Genomic DNA, 22,432 nt, shown 5'->3' with positions numbered 1-22,432 from the left:
AGAAAATGAATATTCTATGGCTCACTATTCATTTGTCACGATTTCATAGATATTCATCTGAATTTTGAAAGTCATAATTGTCTTTATCATGTGTGTTATTTTGATGTCTTTATATTACAAGTCTATGTTATATCTTTAATCTGCATATCTTAACAAGATGTGGTGTTTTCAGAATCACCGAGACAAATGTTCTATGAGATGGGAGTAATGGAGAAACACAGAGTTCTTTGTCTCATCCAGAAATCCCCCATATAGCACAGATCACCTTACAGAGACATGCACACAGTTCAAGCATGTCATTGGCTGGAAAAGTAGTGTAAGCCCCGCCTCCGAGAGTCAAAACCCGGAACAGCGGAAAACACAGGCTCTCTTGTGCTCGTTTGCTGGCTCGCTTGAGGCGTCTGCTCTCTTGCGCTCTTGTGCCCTGGCTCTTGTTCCAGAAGGGTTCCAACCCAGAGTTTCAGAAGGAGATTTGAGCAGAAAACAGCTGCTCAGAGACTTTTAGAGATGGTTTAAGCAGAAGAGAAGAGCTCGCCGGAGTTTGGGAGTTTTCCCATAATCTCAGGAGAGAGCGGAAGGACGTGTGGATAACGATGCAGCGGACGACCGGAGGAGACCCTCCAGAACCCAGTGAGACCCCGGAGACGAGAAAGAAAGATCCGAACAAAGAAACAGATTGAAATACTCTGAAGATGCACGTTTTACGTGTTTGTGTTCGTCCCTCGCCATCCACGTCTTTCTACGTCGCACGTCCTAACCTCCGCTGTTTCACGCCATCATCACCTTTTCCTACCAAGAAAGCCAACTCCAAGCAACCTTTTATTAATCTTCTGTGAACTTAAGTTCACTTCATCAGAGAAAGCAGCAACGGACCAACTCTGACACAACGATGGATTTGATCATCCCACAGTAAAGCCCTCGACATCATCGTCCCCGTTTCCCGGTGAGAGAAGCAACTGAAAAGCTAAAAAGGTCAGCCACCACAGCCAGGAAGGCCCAGAGAGCGGAAGAGAAGTCCCCTCGGACCCCGCGTGGCCGCTGCCTTGGTCCGAACCGACTGAACAGAACTTCAGCACAGTAAGACCGACCCGTTTTCACCTTAAAGTGGGTTTGATGGATGTCTCGAGGCTTTCACAGAATGATAAATTAATCGGAAATGTCAGTATTTAGCTTCAAATAGTCAGCCAACCCAAACTATTTGAATACATCCAGTATCTCCCCATTCCCCATATTTTATTTTATATTCACTAAGTGTTTTATATAATCACCCATATTCAATGCATCTCCTGTTTGTTTAAAGGTTCATGTCTAAGATCATATCATTGTAATAAACAGCTCATATATATATATATATATGTTATAATCACAGATTGTGTCGTATGCTTTCTTTACGTAATGTCTGTCCAACCAAACGAGAACTTCACGAAAGTAGCGAGATATGTGACTGAATATTAATTGAATATTAATTTAACACCAGGATCGTAAGATTTCGAACAGTTTTCCGACCTGACTGTGACTTAAAACTAAGTCAAAACCTAGGTCGGTGGTGCCCCTAAATTCGAGGTAAGGTTTATTTGAGACTGTAAGAACATCTCATAAATCCTTATATTTAATACGTATATAAATACCCGGTAACGCTACACGCATAAACTTATTTGTGTGTGGTGTAAACCATTGATCCCCTGAAAAACACTTGGCCACCCCATTGCTACCCCAAGAAAAAAAGTGTAGTTCCGCCACTGACCAGGGGCCTCATGTACAACGACTTGCGTGGATTTCCTACTGAAACTTGGCGTACGCTCAAACCCAAATGCCCAATGTCGGATGTACGAATCTGTGCGCACGCATCAATCCAAGCACATTTCGTTTGTACATCCCAATCAACGTGGAATTGAGCGCACATGTCGGTGCACCCGACTCCTCCCTGTCCACGCCCCTACTTAAATACGCAAATCATATTTAAATGAGCCCTGCACCTGCGATTCCCCTCTGTGTACTGTCAGAAAATAAAGAAAAAAGAGTGAATAAGACGGGAAAAAAGAAGAACTTCACGGAAAGCGAGATGTCGGTGCTACTTTCTGAAGTGAAGGCCCGCAAAAATGTGTTCTTTGGCACGCTGTCCTCCGGCAAACAGTAACGTGCAGAAGTGCGCTGGGGAAAAGTCGAGGCTGATTGAGACATTTCACACTTTACGCACGGGGTTATTAACATTTGCCCACAGAGACGATCAGGGGCTTGTTACAAAGATCTTAAACTGAAGTTTAACCAGCAAAAAACAGCAAGAAACTAACTTTAACCACCGACTAATATATCAGAGATGGACAAGAAGCTGAGTATAGAGAGCTGGTGGACCGCTTTGTGGCATGGTGTGGGAACAATCATCTCATCTTGAATGTTAACAAAACAAAGGAGATGATTGTAGATTTCAGGAGAAACAGGGTCAGATCAAACCCTGTTTCCATCATGGGAGAAGAAGTGGAGGTGGTTGAGGAATAGAAATACCTTGGTGTTCATGTGGACAACAGACTGGACTGGAGACACAACAGTGAAGCAATCTACAAGAAAGGACAGAGCAGACTGTACTTCTTGAGGAAGCTAAGGTCCTTCAAGGTTTGCAACAAGATGTTGCAGATCTTCTACAAGTCTGTTGTTGAGAGCGTCATTTCCTCTTACGCCATCTGTTGGGGCAGCAGCAACAGAACCAGGGACCTATAAAGACTCAACAACCTGATAAAGAAGGCTGGTTCTGTTCTGGGGACGACTGTGGAACCTCTGGAGACAATAATGCAAAGAAGGATTTTGCATAAAATCAAGAGAATTATGGACAACCCTGAACATCCTCTCCATGAGACTGTTATCAGAAAACAGAGTCTCTTCAGTCAAAGGCTTCTTCAGTTTGGATGCAAAACGGACCGCTACAGGAAATCTTTCCTGCCCACAGCCATCAGCATCTATAATAACTCCTTGATTTAATTGAGCTACATCAACATTTAATTTCCCTCTGGGATAAATAAAGTATTTTTGAATTGAATTGAATTTGAATTGAAGAAAGAGAAATAGTGAATGCAGAACAAAAAAATAAACTGGTAAGTACAGCTTCAAAGTTGGAACTAGTAACTTGGTGAGATGCCCTGAGAACAGCATCGTAACCCCTCTTTTTTTTTTAAGTAGCCTAAGAACCATAAAGGCGCCAACATATAGGCCCGCAAAACTTTGTGTAAACAGTTCAGTCAGTGAACAATCACCTGTTGGAGACAGCATTATGGCATGATACCTCCCTGCAGAGTAATTTCCTTTTTTTCAATGAAGGCACGGCCGCCTACAAAGTAGGCTTTTTTCCCCTTCTTCCTGGCTTTTTCCATGAACGGCCACGACGCTTTCCTCGACTCCCTGTCAGCTTTGCAGAGATCCTCCGCGAAGCGCAGGTTGTTTTCTTGGAGGAAGGCACACCCCTTTGCTGCTATCCACACAACATCTCTCACCACTCGTGAGCAGAATTGCAGGGTGATGCTTCTGCGGCCATTCTTCTCTTCAAGGCGATGCACGGAATCAATGGTATGAGGGAGACGTTCGCCTTCCTCTGGTGCCACCTCCTAGCAGATACGGATGACTTCTTGACGCACATTTTTGTCTTCCAGTTGTTCGGTTACCCCGTGTAGCTTCAGATTCCACCGTCTTGAGTACCTTTCCAGCTCTGTGATACGTGACTCCAGCTTGCCAATGGGAACGGATTCCTCTTAGGTTTTTCCAGACTGTTTGACGAAGTCAACAGTCGGCTTTCGCCCAGGCTAATGTAGAAGGACCAACGGAGCAAATATGAGTTCATTCTAAGGCAGTAAAAATATAACAATTCAGTAAAGCAATGAGATGCTAATCAAATAATAATTTTTAACAATATAATCGTTGTTTTTTTCACATTATAACTTTAATGTGCTGCAGCAGCTGTGAGGCTGAACATTGTTAGGCGAGAGAGAGAGAGAGAGAGACTGTGTATTACTACAGAGTGAAAATACTGTGTTGTCAGTGAAAGCTGTACCTTTTTATAAGTATTAAACAGTATTTTAATCCCATATCTGTCTGATAAATACAGTGGAGTAGGAAGCACAATATTTCTCTAAATATGAAGTAGCAACATAACCTGGAAATCTAAAGTATCATCTGAAAGTTGTACTCATGCAGAATACGTAGTTAGTTCTTAGTTAGTTTCCAACATGAGCTGCAAAGGTTATAATACTTTAACAGCTGTATGTCAGGTCACATCACAAGCTGCTGTTACTTGGTGCTTCTGTCAGCACAGAGAGACGTAAAGATTTTTAAGCAGATAAAACGTTTGTTTAACAGATTTCTAATGACGACCATCACAAAATGTAGATTCTCTGATGACATGTGAGACAGTCGCAGCCTCAGCTCAGGCTGCAGAAAGCCTTGGTTACAGACAGACTGTCACATGCTGTCAGATCTCAGCAGGAGTAAAGTTAAAGTCATGTGTCAGAGCTGAAAGCAGAGAAGATTCACACATGCTGCATACTGAAGAACAACAGGTCTCAGAAAGATGAAGGAGACTAAAACATGGCAGTCAGGTCAACTCTGAGGTAGCTGGATGTTAGATACATTCCTAAAAGCAGAGCCTGGATGCTTTAATCTCCACATAATGTTTGACTTTTGAAAGCATTCACAGATATCACAGATTCAGAGATTGCATCTTTTATGTCTGAACCAGCAGAGTTGTAGACAAAGATGGTTCACACTTATTTCAGCCAGTTTAGGAGCTCAGACCAGCTTTGATCAGGTTAAAACAGTAAAACAAAGGTTTTTGGTTGGGTTGGTGGCTCTGTTGTAATGTGAGAAATAAGATCGTTGTGGTCATGAAGCTGCATGTAGCTCATTCTGCTCTTATTCAGAACAGTGAAAGCAGAGTGGCCTGTTAACATATTTTCATGTTAATGATTCCTTCTCATTAACAGAAAAATACATAGAAATACTATCACATAGCTGTATTTGCATGTATTCCAGTGTTCAGGGCCGTCTGCACCAAGAACAATAACTATGATGATGTGAATATAAACACTGCTGAGAAATGACGGCCTGTAAACTGCAGTCGAGCTGTAACAAGGCCACAAAGTGGGTTTTGATTAAAAAAAAAAAGAAAACCAGAAGGCTTTGGGGACATTTAATTTGATTCAAAAGAATACAGAGTAGGAGAATCTCGCTCTCCACCTTCTTATGTGAAGATCTTATTCACACGTTCATATGAGTCAACATCAGATTGATGATATGCTGACAATCGTCACAGAGGACGTCAGTAAAGAACATGTGTGTATATTTATATCCCTGCTCCTCATTGCTATTAGAACTCACTGCAGAGGAGTTGGAGGATTTTATTTTAACTCAATCAGACTAATTTATCATTTCTACCTTGTGTAAATATCCTTTTACATATGAAATGATTCAATAAAACAACGTCGGTTATACCTACTTACAGAGTTAATACTCTTTGTTGCGAGCACAAGATGTGAATTCTAAGTGAGTGTGTGTGAGTGTGAGCATGGATAGTGGATGGCTGTTTGTCTCTGTGTGGCTCTGTGATGGACGGGCAGCCCATCCAGGGTTTACCCTGCCTCTTGCCCAGTGACGGCTGGGAACTGGCCTCCGGTCAAAAGGCTGCAGCTTCTGCGCTTCCTCCATCACCTGCCATCCCAGTTTAGGGCCCCAGTACCGGGAAACAAGTGTTGGACTCAAACCAGCTACATACACACCCCACATCATTCTGTCTCCCCGACCCCCGCCGAGCGACTCACCGCTCAGGGGTTTCACCGCTGGGGACCCTGAGGTAGGACCACTCACTGTCTCGACTGGGTCATTCCAACCCAGCAGAAAGCCCCACTCATGGAGAAGTAGAAGAAACTGGAAGAACCACAGACATAATCAATAACCAGTGTGCTGGATGAGTTGATAAACTTACCATGAGATTGTCCATTTTATAGAATATTACATGATTATCAAGGATAATGATTAAGAACAGAAAGAATAAGACACAAAAGTGAAATAAGTTGTTGTCACAGGCTTCTCACTCTCACCCCCCGTCCTCATATTTATGCACCCGTATCACAGTTAGTACAACTGTTTGAAAGTAACCAAGCATTGCTCTGAAAGTTGCGGGGACAAAGAATTGTGAGAAAGAATGATTTATGTTCTTTTGTCAGGGTTAGGGTGTGCTGAAGGAGATAATAGATGAAGCACTGAAGCTTCTTTCTTTATCCTTTAGACAACTCTTTTCCTGGCTGCTGATCACATACTTCCAGGCCATTTAACTCAGTTAAGAACCTTCCCAAGCCAAAATATTTTTTTTTACTGGACCCACAATCCCATCATCTTGCTGCTGTAAATACTCGCTCAGTTACACTAATCCATCACAGAGGGTAGTCTCCAGCAAATTCAACCTTTTTGGGGCTTTGGGGCTGGGAGACAGTGACAGTGATGGTTCTGCCATCGGCTCCTTGGAAAGTGTGCTGCTTTGTGCACACAAACCAGTCGCTCTGCATTATTTAGCTTCTTCTTCTTCTTCTTTCGGCGTCTCCTTTCATCAGGAGTCGCCACAGCGAGTCGATCTCGCATCATTGTTTTAGGCCGGATGCCCTTCCTGATGCAACCCTCACCATTTATCCTGCATTATTTAGCTTAAAAGATCATCATTTATTCTGAGAGAAAATGAAAAGCAACAAATAACCTAGTTTCTAAGAGATGACTTGTCAGTGAAAGGGGAATTGATGAAGCTCTGCAGATGGTGAGTTGTTCCAAATGAACATTTTTTAGCGTTCTTTCAGGTTTGTGTTGGGTTGATGTGTTGAAATTGCTCTGTGTTGAGGTTTCAGTATGGTAGCTCAGCTGGCTATGTGCATTTCCTTTACACTGTAGGTTATGGTTTTCCTGCTAAATTATCTATATCATGTTAGGTTTATTTGTATGAAACAGAAATACACCCACAGATCTGTTTTAACTTTGTTTCTCCGTAGATTTAGAAAAGCTACTTTTCTAAATTTAAGTTTTTTGTTGAAACTAAAATTGCTTCTTAGTTCCCTTTTTCTGATGGGGATCATCTCCTAACAGTGAACTCCATTTATTTAGGTTTTTCATCATTAGTGCCACTAAGGCACACATTTTTTCATTTGTCTTTCTGCTGTAATCCAGACTGTGATCACATTAAGGTGAAACATTTATTGGTGGTGATGTTATGGGGGGAAGCATTTGTGGTTAAAGTCCAATTAAAATAAAATTGAAACTCATAGCAACAGTGCAGCTGATCGAGGTGTCCTGTGGGTCATTTACAGTAATGCACTCTTATGCATGCGTCTGCCATGTTAATCATCATCATAGTTTTAATCCTTCAGGTGAACATAAAAGAGTTTCAGTTCATGCTTGAGAAAAGTGAACTTTAAAAACCTGTTTCACCGTAAAGAACTGAATGCAGTTGCATGCCTGCCAATATTCTGCATACTGTCATCTCTATTTTACAGTTTTTCTCTATTGGTTTGTGCCATTACTTGAAACTGAAATTACATTCTCAAAACTCTAAGATCATTTAGCATAACACTCTTATAGTTCAGCACAACACCATTGCTAACTTGCAAAAGCTCATATCTCTCCCAAAACTGTTCACCCATGCTCCAGACCTGATTCCTTTCCCATGTAAAGAGTCAGTGCCACCCAAATTGCAAAGATCTTTCTCAATTGCCTAGGCTCATTTCTTGAAACAGACCGGACGTTTTCAACACTCTTTAGTACTTTTTGCTAAACTAAACTGAATGGTTCAGCAAAACACCATGGTTCACCAGCAATAGCTCATATCTCCCCCTGAACAGTTCACCCATGTGTCAAAATGAAGTTTCTTTCTCATTCAAATAGTCAGTGCCCCCAAAATGCATTGTCCTTTTGGCATTGTGTGAGCACTACAAGTCAAAATGTTTAGATGTTTTGTCACTATGGCATAGGACTACCAGCATACAATAGTGTATAAAACTGAAGGAAAAAAGTTTCACAGTAAGAGTAGCCTCAAAGCACACACAATACACTCATACCAACCATTTTTATTCACACAAATACTGTGAAGTAAGTAACTTCCATAAAGTATAGTATTGTAGAAGGAAAAGAAAAATATACATAGCACACATATAGTGTAATATACACACAAACAAAAAACAAGCAAAATTATGTGGCCTACAGTACTGTAAATAAATCTGCAGCTTACAGAAAACACTATAGCAACACTTTACTGGTCGCTGTCGTCCCCCTCCTGCTCACCCTCACCCTCCCCCGCCCCTCCCTCATGACCACTGTCCTCACCCTCCTGGCCGTCCAGACGTTGCTGTCTGTCTGGCCACAGATTCTCATCAACATCGCAACGCTTTGTTTTCCCTTGCAATGCAACGCGGGAAGAAACGCCGTGCATGCCGCAACCATCCCCTACACTGATCTCCTGTAATGTCTAAACATGCATGGAGCAGGGATCTTTGGCCTTTAGCATGATGCTCATACACTCTCCACCTCCAAGCAGAGAAAAACTCCTCAATAGGATTAAGGAAAGGGGAATAACTTGAGATTCTATATGGTATTGATGGTATCATGGTCTTGGCCCATTTTGACAATTGAACAGATTATTGTGCATGTGATGACTTATACAATGAAATCATGCTGACATATTTTGGATAGAAGAACCATTAGACCAAGAATAAACTAATCAGTTCAGATCACCAAAATCTATTCACTTGGAAAATGTGCTAAATGTAGGCAAACTGTGCAAACTGTAGGCTACTTGTACTTAATCTTTTGCAGAGATGCACTGAAACAATTGACACATATATAAAGACAATTGCAATTTGATGAAAGCAATGAGAAATGCCATTCTGTTGTGAACAATTGCGAGGTGGTTTGGAGATTTGTCCATGTTATTTTGATAATGTAATTTCTGTTTCAAGAAATTAGCCAAACCAATAGAGAAAAACTGTAAATTAGATCTCCTAATTCAGACTCTGAAATGCTTTTCTTGCTGAGCTCTGGTGTTTGTTGCCTTGACATCAGATGGGTAGATTATACAGGGAGAAGAAAGTACTTTAAAACATATTGTGCATGTTTCCTCATGTCCGAATCACAGCTTTCACTGAAGTTTTCTCCACTCTTCTGTCATGTTCTTTTCCCCTGAGAAATGCAGCAGTTGCTTCTTGCTTAGTCTTGAGCGGTGTGGTTGCAGTGCGGCGTCGATAGTGCTGCTGTGACCTGGTGCCACAGACCGAGTCTTAAAACACGCATCAAACGTTTAACAACTGTCAGAACTGGTGTCTTCTGGAAACCGTTCCGGCCACATAATCAGTCATGCAGCTTAGAGATTTGATAGCAACTTGAAAAATCAGCTTTGCAATAATGAACCCAGCTCAGTCTGTGCTGCCACACTAGTGTGGGTTTAGCTTAGTTTGTGTAATTTACACCGAATGAAAGAGAACTGTTTAGAATAGAATAGAAAAATACTTTATTAGTAATTAATTTTTTTGTAATTTATTACTACTTACTAAACAAACTGCTGTGTTGTGGATTTATGATTAATGACAAATATTAAACAATGTTTGACTCAGACGGAGTCAACCTGTCTTCTTTTCATGTGTTCAGTTACATTTAAACCCTGTAGTTGATGGTTTGGACATTTCTGATTCATATTTTACAATCCACCATTCACACGCATCCTAATCAAATAATAAACTGATTGACCTGAAACCAGTGAAAACAAGCACAGCATTGTACAATATCTGAAGAAATAAATGCAAATGAAACAGTTTTGTCATTTAAAAATATTTCACTTTATTGTCTGACTTTAATCCAGTAAAGTCAAAGTAATGCATTGACAAGTCATTTATTTTGATAAGAAACAACACATCATTCAATATCAAATAGCTTAATACTTTTTTGCATCTCCTTAAGCTTTAACATGCAAACAGTGCAAATCAGGAAAAACCAATGACCAACAAAAATGATCAAAGGTTCCTGATAGTTTGTGTAAAAAGTGAAAACGTCCTTATTTCACAAAACTGACCGATACTTTGGCACCAATGAGATCAACAAATAATATCACAGTAATATCCTTTGAACCAGTGGAATGAAATAAACACAAAATATACTTTGGACACATTAGCTGGTACCCTTCTCTTATATTTGGCTGCAGCCTTAAACATTTCCAGCATATTTAAGATACTTTCTACCTTTAAACATCCATTTCTTTAGACTTCTGTTACTTTTGTCAGCACCTTGCTGACACGTGTTAAACAGTCCATTTCTTCCCTTTTCAGTCATTGCTTTGTGCAGCTGGATGTTTGCTGAAGGTCGTTCTGAGATCTTCAACATTTGCTCCTAAAAGGTTCCAGTTGGCTTCTGACTTCTTTGATTAAGTAGCAGAGGCAGAAAGTTTGCATCGTACGAGGTGAAAACTTTTATTTTTCCTCCCATACTTCAATTTGAACACAAAGTTACCTGAAATTACATTTTTAGTAAAGATACCTTCAGCTTGTGCTAATTTATCATCTATTCCTCTGCAGAAAGTAAAATATTTGAAGTGTCCCAGAGCAGATGATGTATCAGGTAAAAACAATATATCTCACTTTCATTTTTCTCTCTGAAAGAAAAAAAGTGAACTTTGCTTTTTACAGAAATATACTCTCCCAACTCAAACTGCTTTCATACATGAACACTGGTGCAGCTCAGGAGATTCTGAAGGCAACTTCTTTCTGCTCTCACTAAATGTGAGGAACATTGTGTGTCTAAAACTTAAGATGTTATGCAAAATGAACACATTTCATAACATGTCAAAAATGGCTTTATGGCTCTTTAAAAACTGACTTTGTTTTGACATAAATGCAACACATTTGTGTTTGAGTAAGTGAGAAACCAGCAAACAGTCAGCAGAAAAAGCAGCAAATGTAACCAGAGAACACTCAAAGTAACGGCCGAAGACCAGCTGCTGCATTCACTCGTATCTTGTCTGAGCTTCTTTCCAACATCTTTCATACATTAAAACTAAAAAAAAATAAAACGCCTTATTCGGTGAGTCACACATTTCATACATTATCACCAATAACTTTCATAATTCCTCTGTAAGCACTTTAAAATGAACAGTAAGCAAACGCAAACTTAAACAATTATTATATTACATCTCTAATGATGGCTGAAATGTCATTTTCCAGACAAATAATCATTTTACATGATGATGATGATGGTTTCAGATAGATTTTAAAATGGTGAAAAATTTTCTAACAGCAAGTAACATAATGTAAAAATACATAAAATACATGTCAGAGAAACAAAGTAGAACAAAAAAAAAAAAGTTTTTGTTTTTCCTTGAAATGAATGAGAGGATCGACTGGCTGATGTGAATGGACTCTTGTGTGTTCTATTTTATTAATAAAACCAATTAGATTTTCTGGCCTACATGGCTTGACACCATTCATTTAAATATCTAAACTTCCTACATAAACTTCATAGCTTTATAGTGGACACTGCCACTGAAAAATAAAAATGAAAAGTATAAATAAGGTTTCAGTGCTTTGATGGCAAAGCTGCAGTGTTTTACTCCTCCGTATGGAAAGAAAGGAATGCCCCTTCCGAAGGGAAGAACTATCCGGCTGTCTCACAGACAATAAGACTGACCAAAGATCAAAGGGATTTTACCTCTTTTTAAAAATAAAAGCAACAAGAGTGATTTACTATGGGAGTAATCTATAAAAGTTTTGTTTTTTTAAAAAACTAGCTTCCAGTAAATGGTTCCCTTTCCACCATAAATGGTAATAATTAATAACTTAATTTCATTTCACAAGCTGACTGCTTTAAGGCTCTAAATCAGTTTGGCCAACAAGCGACCAGCTTATTTAGTGTCACTAACCTGAACCTGACGTCAGGAGCTTAAAATGAAACTAGGATACAATAAATAATATCTAAAATCTTTTTTGTTATTCCCTCACTTTAGTTTTATAAAGATTCCTTCTTAAATATTTACACCTTGTTGCTTTTTCCACTCTCTTGTGATCTTTAGATTCCTCGAGTTCATTTAAACCCCCCTAATAATGATGTCATTAATGACAAACGAGTAAAATGTTGCCCATTTCATGAGCAACAAAATGTGAGAGCAGGAAACACTGAGATGCATCGAAAGATGGAAGGATGACCAAACAAGTGATGAACATACAAAAACAGCACATTCAGCAAAGACATTCACAGCAGAGAAAAATTACTTTTTGTGAAACTTGGTGACGAGCTGTTCTGAAGGTAAAAGCCTCTTAATCAGGCAACTAAACAACTAACACTCCGTCAATCTAACCGAACAAATTTCACGAAGATCATATTTACATTAAATATACAAACTGCTACAAAACAAATGTAACATATAGAAGTGTCCTCCTGGCAGCATGGAGGTGATACCCACTGATTTGACTGAATTTTTCGACAGACACTCCTGGTCTTTGGATAAAAGCTTCTGCCAAAAGCATAAAGATAAAAATGTAGCTCTGCTTTTTTCGATCTGCTCTTTTGGCATACTTTCTTTATCCAAAGTGCTGCCACACATCCGCCTTCAGGAATACAGTAATCAGTTCTGAGGTCAAAGTGAAACAGGCCCCCCCCAAATTTTCTGAAATTACAGAAATACTAAGTTGTCTTCTTCACATACACAGTCGTATTCTAATTCAGTGCGTGCACATACATAAAGAAAGGGGCTGACGATGTGCATGTATGAGACCTAAAAGCTACAGCTTTTACCACTAATCAAAATGTGTGAGAAACAAACCACGTACCTGGAGACTGACATGGTGGCACTAAAAGAGGCCCTTATGAACCAATATTTAGAGACAGATGATTTATAAAAAAGGGAAATATTTGGGAGGAATTTCTGTAAAGCTGCACGCTTTGCACCATAAGACACCGTGTGTGTGTGATGTGTGTGAGAAATACAGGAAGCTGCTCTAACATGGAGGATCTCCACTGGCTTGGAGTGGGAGCTCTGAGGTACCGTTACAAGAACCGTTTGCCTTCAGGTAGGAACCTGCAAAAGAGAAAGAAGAGAAAAGAATATCAGATTAAATCATTCTTTTATAATGTTTAACAGTAAACAATTTGGTTTTTTACAGAAGACTCAAAAGCTCAAATCTACCCGAAAATGAACCAAACATTACCTGCATTAGTTAATGTTTTAGCTCCCAGCATTACTAACTTTAACCAAATTTCCATCAACATCTCAGCTGTTCTTACAAGTGAAGAGAGACAATTTTGTACTCAGCAAGAGGAGGGGCCAGGAAATAAAACAAGAAACTACCTGAAAATAAAGGATTTTCCTCACAATCTAGATGACGTCACAGAGGGGAAAAAATCTGAGGCCCAAAATATGACCAGCGTATGCTAACATGTCCTGGATGATGTGATGATAAGCAGACAGCAACAAATACAGATGTGAAGGCATTCAGGATGTGCAGAGGATGCGCTCACATCCGACTGCTTAGGCCACATTCAGAGGCTGTTTGGGACTCTTTTGGTCACATTTTCATTAAAGTCAGACCAAAAACTCCATCTGAGCCACAGAGAAGGAAGAAATAGTCCTCTGATGTGACGCTGTGCAACAATGTTTTCTCAACATTTTGTTTTGCGGGTTAATAAAAGGAAGATTTAAAAAAAAATTTAAATTTAAAAATAAATTAAAAAAAATAAAATCTGTAAATCTGTGCATCTGAGGCAGAGAAAAGCCTGGTTATTAAAAGCCCTTTCACATACCCACCGCTGTTTCTCTTTGATAATTCACACATATAAGACAGAGGCCCCGCATCAGTGTGTGCTGTCACACATCAAGCTGGCATCGAGTAATCATCTGAGTCTCCACAGTGTGATTGGACATGGGCCCTATATGACAGCAATGAGCAATGATATGCATCAGTCCCGGCTTGAAAGCCACGTGTAAATAAGTTTAAATATTTTTGCCCATTTACGTCGTACAACCCTCGGGTGCCGTATAACAAGGTGAACTGATGCAGTGCTGTTTTGGGATCTGCACATTTTTCTGTTCCTCAGCGCTGGTGTTTTAATGTGACATACAGCTAAATTAAAAATGGACCAGCCAGTAATATGCTGTGCAGTATAGGGACGATACAAAACTAACAGATGTATTAAAGTCAGTAAAGTTGCCATCAACTGTGAGCAGATGTCATGTTTCTTTTTAAAGAGACAGCTCCAGAATAAAACTGCAGAGTCTCAACGCCTCAGTTTGGGAGTCTTCAGTCAGCAGAGGTCACTGAGCAATCATTTCACCCTCCTTTTACTCGCTCACACTGCATCTGTTGAGCTGCTGAAAAGTTGGTGAAAAAGAAAAGGTGCAATAACTGCATCAGGAAAATCTGAGACATGTTCATGTCTGAATGATGACACAGTTTAGGTCAGTGAGTGTATTCTGTGTTTTACAGAAGCATCAGGAGACCTGCTGATGTTCTGTTTGTTGCTCAACAGACACATAACTGCCACATAGGCTGTGTGTTCATCTGCATATCGAGTGAGTATCTGAGCCATCATTCGGATTATAAAGCCACACATGTACACACATGTGATCAGATCAGCCAGGATGGATCACCAAATGTAAACAGGGTCTGAAACTCTGCTGTCATCTGTACATGAAGATTAAAACACCCTGATGCAACATGATGTCCCTCAACCTCTGCTCTGCACACAGCTCTGTACCGAGAGGAACACTGTGATACAGAGAAAGTTTGGAACAACCGTGATTATACTTCACAAAGCAGAGGGCTCATTACCTGAAAATGAGCTTTCATGTGACTGCAGCATTTACACACATGTAAAGACTAACTGATCTCAGAGTTCAAATGTGCATGTTAGAACAATATATTTAGTTCAAATATAAGAGCATTGTGGTTTTTATAAAACCGTTTTAGGTGAAAATCTAAATAAGTGTTGCTGTCGGGTATCAGCCATAAAACGGGACACTTTACAGATACAGGAAATGATGTTTCAGTGGCTTGTGTAATACAACAGAGGTTTAAATGTGAAAGGACAAAAACAACTGTCAAGAATGTGAAAGCATGTCTGCACATTACAATTATCTTGATACATTTATTATCAGAATTTACCTTTCTTCTTGCGTCGTCTGATGTATAATAATAAGAAAGCAACCAGAGCTAAGAGAGCAACATTTAGAACTCCAGAAAATCCCAGACCTATCCACACATCAGAACAAGGATGGAACTGAAACAGCTTATCTGAAAAACACGACAGAAACATTAAATGAGTGAACAGACAATGTACAACATGTTATAATCAAGACAAAAATAAAATGTGTTCAAGGCTGAAGATTATAAAACCAAAGATATGTATGAAAAATATTAAAACACACAAACATCAAATATCACACGTAGAAATGTCACCTGGCACAACGATCTCATCAACAACATGGCCGCTGTCCTCTTGTTTGGCTACACAGCGGAAGAGGTTGGTCTTTGTCTTTTTCACAGAGATCTGGAGGGAAACGTCATAGAGGCCTCCTCTGCGTGAGACCTGTGGCTCCTCAGCAGGAAGAATGTTTCCATCGCTGTCCTGCCACTCTACGGCAGGTTCTGAAGAAGCACCTGCGACGTCACACTTTAGCCGCACCCCGTCCTCTGTGGTTTTAAGTATCCCAACAGAAACCTTTGGAGGTGGATCTGTGAAAACATCACAATGCTTCAAGCAACTGTCGACATGAGAAACAACATAATGAAGAGAGAAGGGGCAAAGTTACACCTTTTCTACTCTTTCCACTTGACTTTTAACAGTTTAACCTACTTTGAGGAATTTTGGGATCAGTGAAATAACAAACTATATGTGACAGAAACAGTGCTGAAATGTTCAGTGCAGTTTCATTCATCAAACAAAAAAATCAATCAACAATAACTTTGATCATTAGAGACTGATCTGCAGAGCAGAGAGCAAGAACAGTCTGCACCTGACATGTGGTCATGTTAAGAGAAAGTGTTCAAGGAAATAAGGGTTTAAGTCTCCTAATTTCAATCAGTTACGGTTTATGATACATTACTGTTGTAACATTTACCCGACATCTGGTCAGTGAGCTCACCATTCCTAAACACTGCTGGATATGTACATAAGTAACAAAGCAACATACTTTATTTATGTTGATTACATAAGTTAAATGTTGCTTTGCTGTCACACTTTGTCCAGATTCTCATTTCATTGTTATTTTTACTTGTTTATTATAAGTTAAAGTGAAGAATAAAAGAGTAAAAATATGTTCAGTATCACGTTCTCTTTAAGGAAGTCAATAAAAGCTGAACAGACCAACAGTAAAACATTAGTTTGATGAATGGAATTGATCAATTATCCCAAAGTAAAAGAAAGATTCTGCACCACTGAACCAAACCAGGCTAAAACATACCCTGCTGTGTGTAATGTATCAGAGTTCATTTGCTGGAAACTTCAATGTAAATATCCAGGATTTCACATTTTATTCTGAACTATTCACAGTGTGGACGAAGCAGCTAAAATATTTGATGGTTTAGTGGATGTTTCGATAATATTGGTTCGCAAAAACGTTTGATTCCTTCAAACGGTGAAATGACCAAAGTGATCAGAGGTTATTAAAAGGATTCACCTGCTGCTCCACAGTTAAACACTCCACTTCAGTAACATAACACAAAGTTCACATTCAAAGAGCTGAATTCATGAGTCCCAATTCAATGAGTCCGAGGTTAATGTCAAAATAGTGTCTCAGTGATCAACACTTTGTTTTCTAAGTGTTGATGTTTTAATTCTATCTTCTTTATGTTGTTTTATTTTTCACACTTGTGTCCTGTCAACTTTACATTTAGTTCAGTAAAGCACTTTGGGATACACTTTATCATTTTAATATAGATGAGTTGAGCTAGCTTGATTACAACCTCATTTACTAATGAAGATAATTACAAATAACAGTAATAACTATCCATCACTGGATTAAAAGCTCGACTAGATCTCGACCCACAGAAGCCTGCGTTTAAAGTGAACATGGAATAATAATTTCTTTATCTTGGGTAGCACTTTCGCTCGGGGGAAGCCTCCTCTTGAGAATGAGAGGATCTGACTAATGTTTCCACTAACTGGCTGAATTCCTGAATGACGGTGACTCGTGACCCTCACTGCACTATTTACAGGTTAGGAAGCTACAACAACAACAACTTTGAGAAACACGCTACGGTTTGACAACACGAGATCCAGCTGAATGATGCAGACGCAGAATATGAGAGTGAGCAGCACGACGACCCGTTACAACAAAGATTACAGCAGGACGTGGAAACACTCAATACCTTCAGTGCATTTGTTGTGTGAGTAACTCGTGTGTCTGAGTGGTTGTAGAAGAAACAAACAGATACCTTCAGTTGTCTTGTGTATAAAAGTATTGACACAAACCACAGTTAGCCTCCTTAGCTGCCTTTTCACTCGGTGTAATCACGGCGTTTGTACTAAAATCTGTTCACACATCGAATGCCAATGAAAACATTTGAAGCAGTTCTCCCAACATTATTTTAACGCTGCAAATAAGCCAGACAACGTGGGAAAAGCACGCCACGGGCACTTTAAGGACAGATCAGGACAAACCAGTGGAGACTTTTGAATAATAATGTCACTGAGCTCTACATTCTGCTCTGTGTGCTACAACTCAGTCAATAATTCAGATGTTTTGATAAGACACATTTTTTAAGTCTTTTAGCCACAATCTCCTCCTCAAAGTAAAGCGATCTGTCAGTGGCTGATGAACATCATCTGGCTAAAATAACAAAGCACCAAAGATCCTATAGATGAATAATCAATGTAAATAGGTCAAATGTTTCAGCTTCTAAATAAAGTCTGTGCTGCATCTGTGTTGTTTTAATTCATACATTTTCAGCGGTGATTAATTACCCTAATTAAAATGTGGGATAAATTAAAGTCAACATTTTGGGAATGTCTGAGACCTAAAAAGGTTTCTGCACACAGAGATGTAGAAGTCAGTGACACTCACCTGATATTTCTCCTGATCTGTCTTTGGAATTAGAGTCTGGAAAGCAGAAAGTAAAATAAGTTTTTGCACAGTACATGTGTGATATTCTAAATTTAATGCCATCATGCTGTAGATATCAATACTTAAGGCTCATTTGGAGTTGGACATTGCAAATTAGAACAGGCTAGAAATGCTATGGTGTGGAGAAGTTGTTAAAATGAACACTGGTCCATATAAAATATATAATATATACAAAGAAACAATATTTGGATACATTAGGTTCAGGCAGGGAAGAACTCCTATAAGTCTTGTAAAAAGTACAGCTTATTGTTATAGAAGTGGTCTGGAAGGAGACAACATGTCTGAGGCAGGTGGAGATAAAAATGATTTCTGACTGCGTGGCAACCCCCACCCTCTGTTATTATAACCTAAAACCTTCATCATGTCAAAATATTCTGCTTAAAACTGCTTTATTTAACTTTGATTTTAACAGGAATTATATCAGTTCCACAATGTCAAGTCAAACTTGGACGGATTCCCACTGAAGGAATTGTTCCCAAATGTATTTTACTTGTTAACGATCACTGATCAATGAGGGCTTTGAGAAGCAGTGTTCAGTGCTTTTTTCCAAGATGACTCTATCCAAAACGACTTCAGAAACAATGTACTCACCAACAACATCAAGTTGGATTCTGAATCTTTGTTCTCCTGATGGAAGACGAGGGAAAATACAATTGTAGTCTCCTCCGTCCCCCTTCTTTGTGTTTTTGATCATTATGGAGGCATTCCCAAACTTCAGCTGTTCTGGAAAATGAACGACTCTTCCTTTGAACTGCTCATCTTGACCTGAAAATCCATTGTTGTAATGACTACCAGCATCGTAAAAGAAGACCTCCTTGTGTCCGTCCATCTTCCAGTCAAAGACCTTCTCCACCATGCTCTCCTTGGTGTTGAGAGAACACGGTAAGATGACATCACTTCCTTCTGATGCAACCAGTTGTACCACACCAGGCCCTTAAAGACAAATATGACACAGTATTTTAATGAGCAGGTATAAATATGCATTAAAACAAGTACATGTCACCTCACCTTCTGGTTTAAAAGCAGGTTAGTTTACAGTTTATTCATCATTCACCTACATGAATCTTTTTGTTTTGAGTTCTGAGTTTTTTTACTTTAGTTTTTGACAACATCTTTAGTGAGAGGGTCAGTGTGTGAAATTTTTTCTGTCGTATCGTGTCAGTTTTGCTCGCTCGCTTTCAGTCAGGATGGGGTAGTGTCAGGCAGTGTTTCTCAATTGCGGTCCTCGGGACCTACTGCCCTGCATGTTTTCGATGTTTCCCTCCTCCAGCACCCCTGATCAGGCCACTGCAGAGCTTGATGACTAGTTGATCATTTGAAGCTATGCAGTGTCCTGATCAGGAGCCATTCATTTGAATCAGGTGTGCTGGAGGAGGGAAACATCGAAAACATGCAGGGCAGTGGGTCCCGAGGACCGCAATTGAGAAACACTGACCTAAGGTGATGATGGCGTGAACTCTGTGTTATAGCAGGGGAAACCCATCCCGGTGGAACCATCAGATACTGTTCCCCTTGTATTAAGGAGGGGGGGCAGGTTCTCACATCTGTGAAATCCATGACACTGGCAAATAAATCTTGAAATTTTCATCTTTCCTTCAAGAAAATTTGTTCATAAATCGGCATCCATCAAATCATTAATACAAAATTAGCATGGTAGTATATTGTAGCCTGTGGTCCATTTTTAATTGACCTGCAGCCAATTCTACATTTAAATATGCCCCACATATGAAACTTGTACTTGGATGTACAGTACTTCCTCATTTTAATCACTGATTGATGTACCGTCTTGAACAAGACAGCTTTACACAAAACACGATCAATGAAAAAAAAATAATGAAAAAAAGATTGTGGCTAGGGTGGATCTACAAGTGGCTTAACCAAAGAAACACAAGCCCACAAGTTAGTGTATAAAACATTAGACTACATCCCCATAGCTGTGCGTAGAACTAAAGATTTGCCAGCTAACTTAAAGTGATTATGATTTTTACCTGATTGAAAGTGATGAGAGCAGAGACGCCACAGACACCGCAAATCCGGCAGCAACTGTAACCACTTTATCTCAAAACCATGATTGAAATGTGGGGACTTATGGCAGATGTATTAGCTGTAGTTGTTATGAGCTAGCATTGTTATGAGCCAACATTAGCTACGTTACTTACTTTATTTGTAGCTAACAACTAACTAAGCTAACAGCTACAACTAAATTAAGTGTTTAATAGTCAAGTCATTTACAGACTGAGCTTGTGTATTCACGTTTTTACCTTGTTCATGTGCAAAAGTTGTCCCAGTCCTGTTCAAGAGAAAGACGGAAGCAACCCAGAACACCCAGCTCCTCCGTCCAAACATTGTTAGCTGGTCTCGATGAAACTTCAAAACTAACAAACGTATCGTTATAACAAGTTGTTTTGGTCTGAGAGATCTTAGATACTCCAAAATAAGTTTGCAATGGATAGATTTTGGACACGGTTGTACAATTAAAACAGATCACAAACGAGAGAAACAGATAGGAAAACATGCAACGAGTGTTCTCCAAGAGGTCGTGGATGCTGCATCCAGCAAGCTGCTTGCTGAAGCTGCTGCACAGTTTCTGGCTGTCAGGCCAGGAAATGCACGGCATACATTTCAAAATAAAACTGCAGACCTCCACTGTCAGGTCCCTGTTAAACAAGATGTTGCTTACTTAGGACTTTAATCTCTAAAGACCACAACTTAAAGGGGAACTGCGGTATTTTCAACATTAAAGCGATACTCCGGAGTAGATTCAACCTGGGGTCATTTGAACCGTGATATCCAGCCAAGTAGCCCACCCGCAGTTTTTTCGATATTGGCTGAACATCAGCTGAGTTACTGAGTTATCCCGAATAGCTTCATACAAGGGTTAATGGATCCTGGCAGTATCTCCAAAATTACCACACTAAAATCACATGCCAATTTCTCCATTGATAAAATAATTTCACAACTCTACAACATAAAAATTAATAAAAAAAAAACATGTAGAATATAGCATATACTTTGTTGTCTACAGTAGTAGATCAACCCTCATCTTACTTTGAAGCTCCCAGCTCCCAGAAGTGACGTCGACGCAGCTTTAGCAGCAGAAAAGCTATCAGGCTTGTGTTGATAATAATAAACTCCTATTCGGGATAACTCAGTAACTCAGCTGATGTTCAGCCAATATCGAAAAAACTTCGGGTGGGCTACTTGGCTGGATATCACGGTTCAAATGACCCCAGGTTGAATCTATTCCAGAGTATCGCTTTAAGCCTCTTTCTTTTCTGAGTCGTCTGCAATGTTTTAGAATGTTTGGCAGCTTGTTCATGCTCGCACTCTTTTCTTAGCGGTGGCGGAGTAATATCAACGAACATCCAGTACAAAATGTCAAATAAAACACGACAGAAGCAACTTTTCGCCACGAAATTTGATATGGATTACCAGTGCAAAGCAGTAACCACTCCGGTGAGTTGATTATTTTGAAAACGGACGTTTATTGTGCTTTTACGGACCTTTCTAGACATGCGCATGACTTGCCATTCTGAAGCAGGTTGAGAAGAATCAAAATTAGGCGGAGACAGCAGTAAACATCAAAAAAGCGGTGAGGGGGTTCTAAAACATTGCAGACGACTCAGAAAAGAGGCTGAAAATACCGCAGTTCTCCTTTAAGATGCTCCTCTAATTTCACACCAATTGTACAGAAAACCAAAAAAAAAAACTGAACCAGTGGCTGCAGAGGGACTTATCTCTAAAAGGTAGAATATTAATTACTAATGCTGAAGGATTATCCCGACTGACATAGGCTGCTCTCCCCTTAAATTTAGACAACAAAATTAGTAAAGATATTGACCGTATACTTCTTAATTTTGTATGGAAAAATCGTACACACTATATTAGAAAAACTGTTATTATGAATAATTATGAATCAGGTGGACTTAACTTTTTGGATTTCTCTACCCTAAATAACACATTCAAAATTAATTGGGCTATACACTTTCTTAAGAATCCAACTTCTATCTGGAACCTTATACCTTATCAGGTTTTCTTGCGCTTTGGTGGCTTTAACTTCATTTTAAACTGTAATTACAATGTTTTTTTTGTCATTCAAATTTTTATTTATTTTAACATAATATCTTCACAGACGTCACAGATGTAACAAACAAATTGAATTAAATTAACAGTCTGTTTAAGAAAGCAAAAAGGATAAACAGAATAAAGATAGAATGTAACATTGATAAACAAAAAATAAAATAAAATAAAAATAAAACCCATCTTACAACTTAAAGGCAGCCCCCGTCCCTGGCACCCCTCAAATTTCATACATAT

The 22,432-nt window shown here is 39.4% G+C and overlaps 1 protein-coding gene across 2 annotated transcripts; it reads right to left on the bottom strand.

Moving 5' to 3' along the window:
- Positions 1 to 14,884: 14,884 nt before the first annotated feature.
- Positions 14,885 to 20,668, bottom strand: LOC142377927 (putative selection and upkeep of intraepithelial T-cells protein 1 homolog). 2 transcript variants are annotated; one of them, XM_075462263.1, is made up of 5 exons: positions 20,377 to 20,668; positions 18,707 to 19,048; positions 18,056 to 18,091; positions 15,450 to 15,725; positions 14,885 to 15,284 (listed from the first exon to the last, which is right to left on the bottom strand). In XM_075462263.1, exons 1-5 carry the CDS (start codon positions 20,459 to 20,461, stop codon positions 15,145 to 15,147), a joined length of 879 nt encoding a protein of 292 aa, XP_075318378.1. In that variant the 5' UTR covers positions 20,462 to 20,668; the 3' UTR covers positions 14,885 to 15,144. The 2 variants fall into 2 exon arrangements, with proteins under 2 accessions (XP_075318378.1, XP_075318379.1); XM_075462264.1 differs by lacking the exon at positions 18,056 to 18,091.
- Positions 20,669 to 22,432: the final 1,764 nt, after the last annotated feature.

This window comes from Odontesthes bonariensis, chromosome 3 (assembly GCF_027942865.1).
Source record: "Odontesthes bonariensis isolate fOdoBon6 chromosome 3, fOdoBon6.hap1, whole genome shotgun sequence".
Classification (NCBI taxonomy): domain Eukaryota; kingdom Metazoa; phylum Chordata; class Actinopteri; order Atheriniformes; family Atherinopsidae; genus Odontesthes; species Odontesthes bonariensis.
Note: the sequence above shows the minus strand (reverse complement) of the source record. Positions and strands in the feature narration are given on the sequence as shown.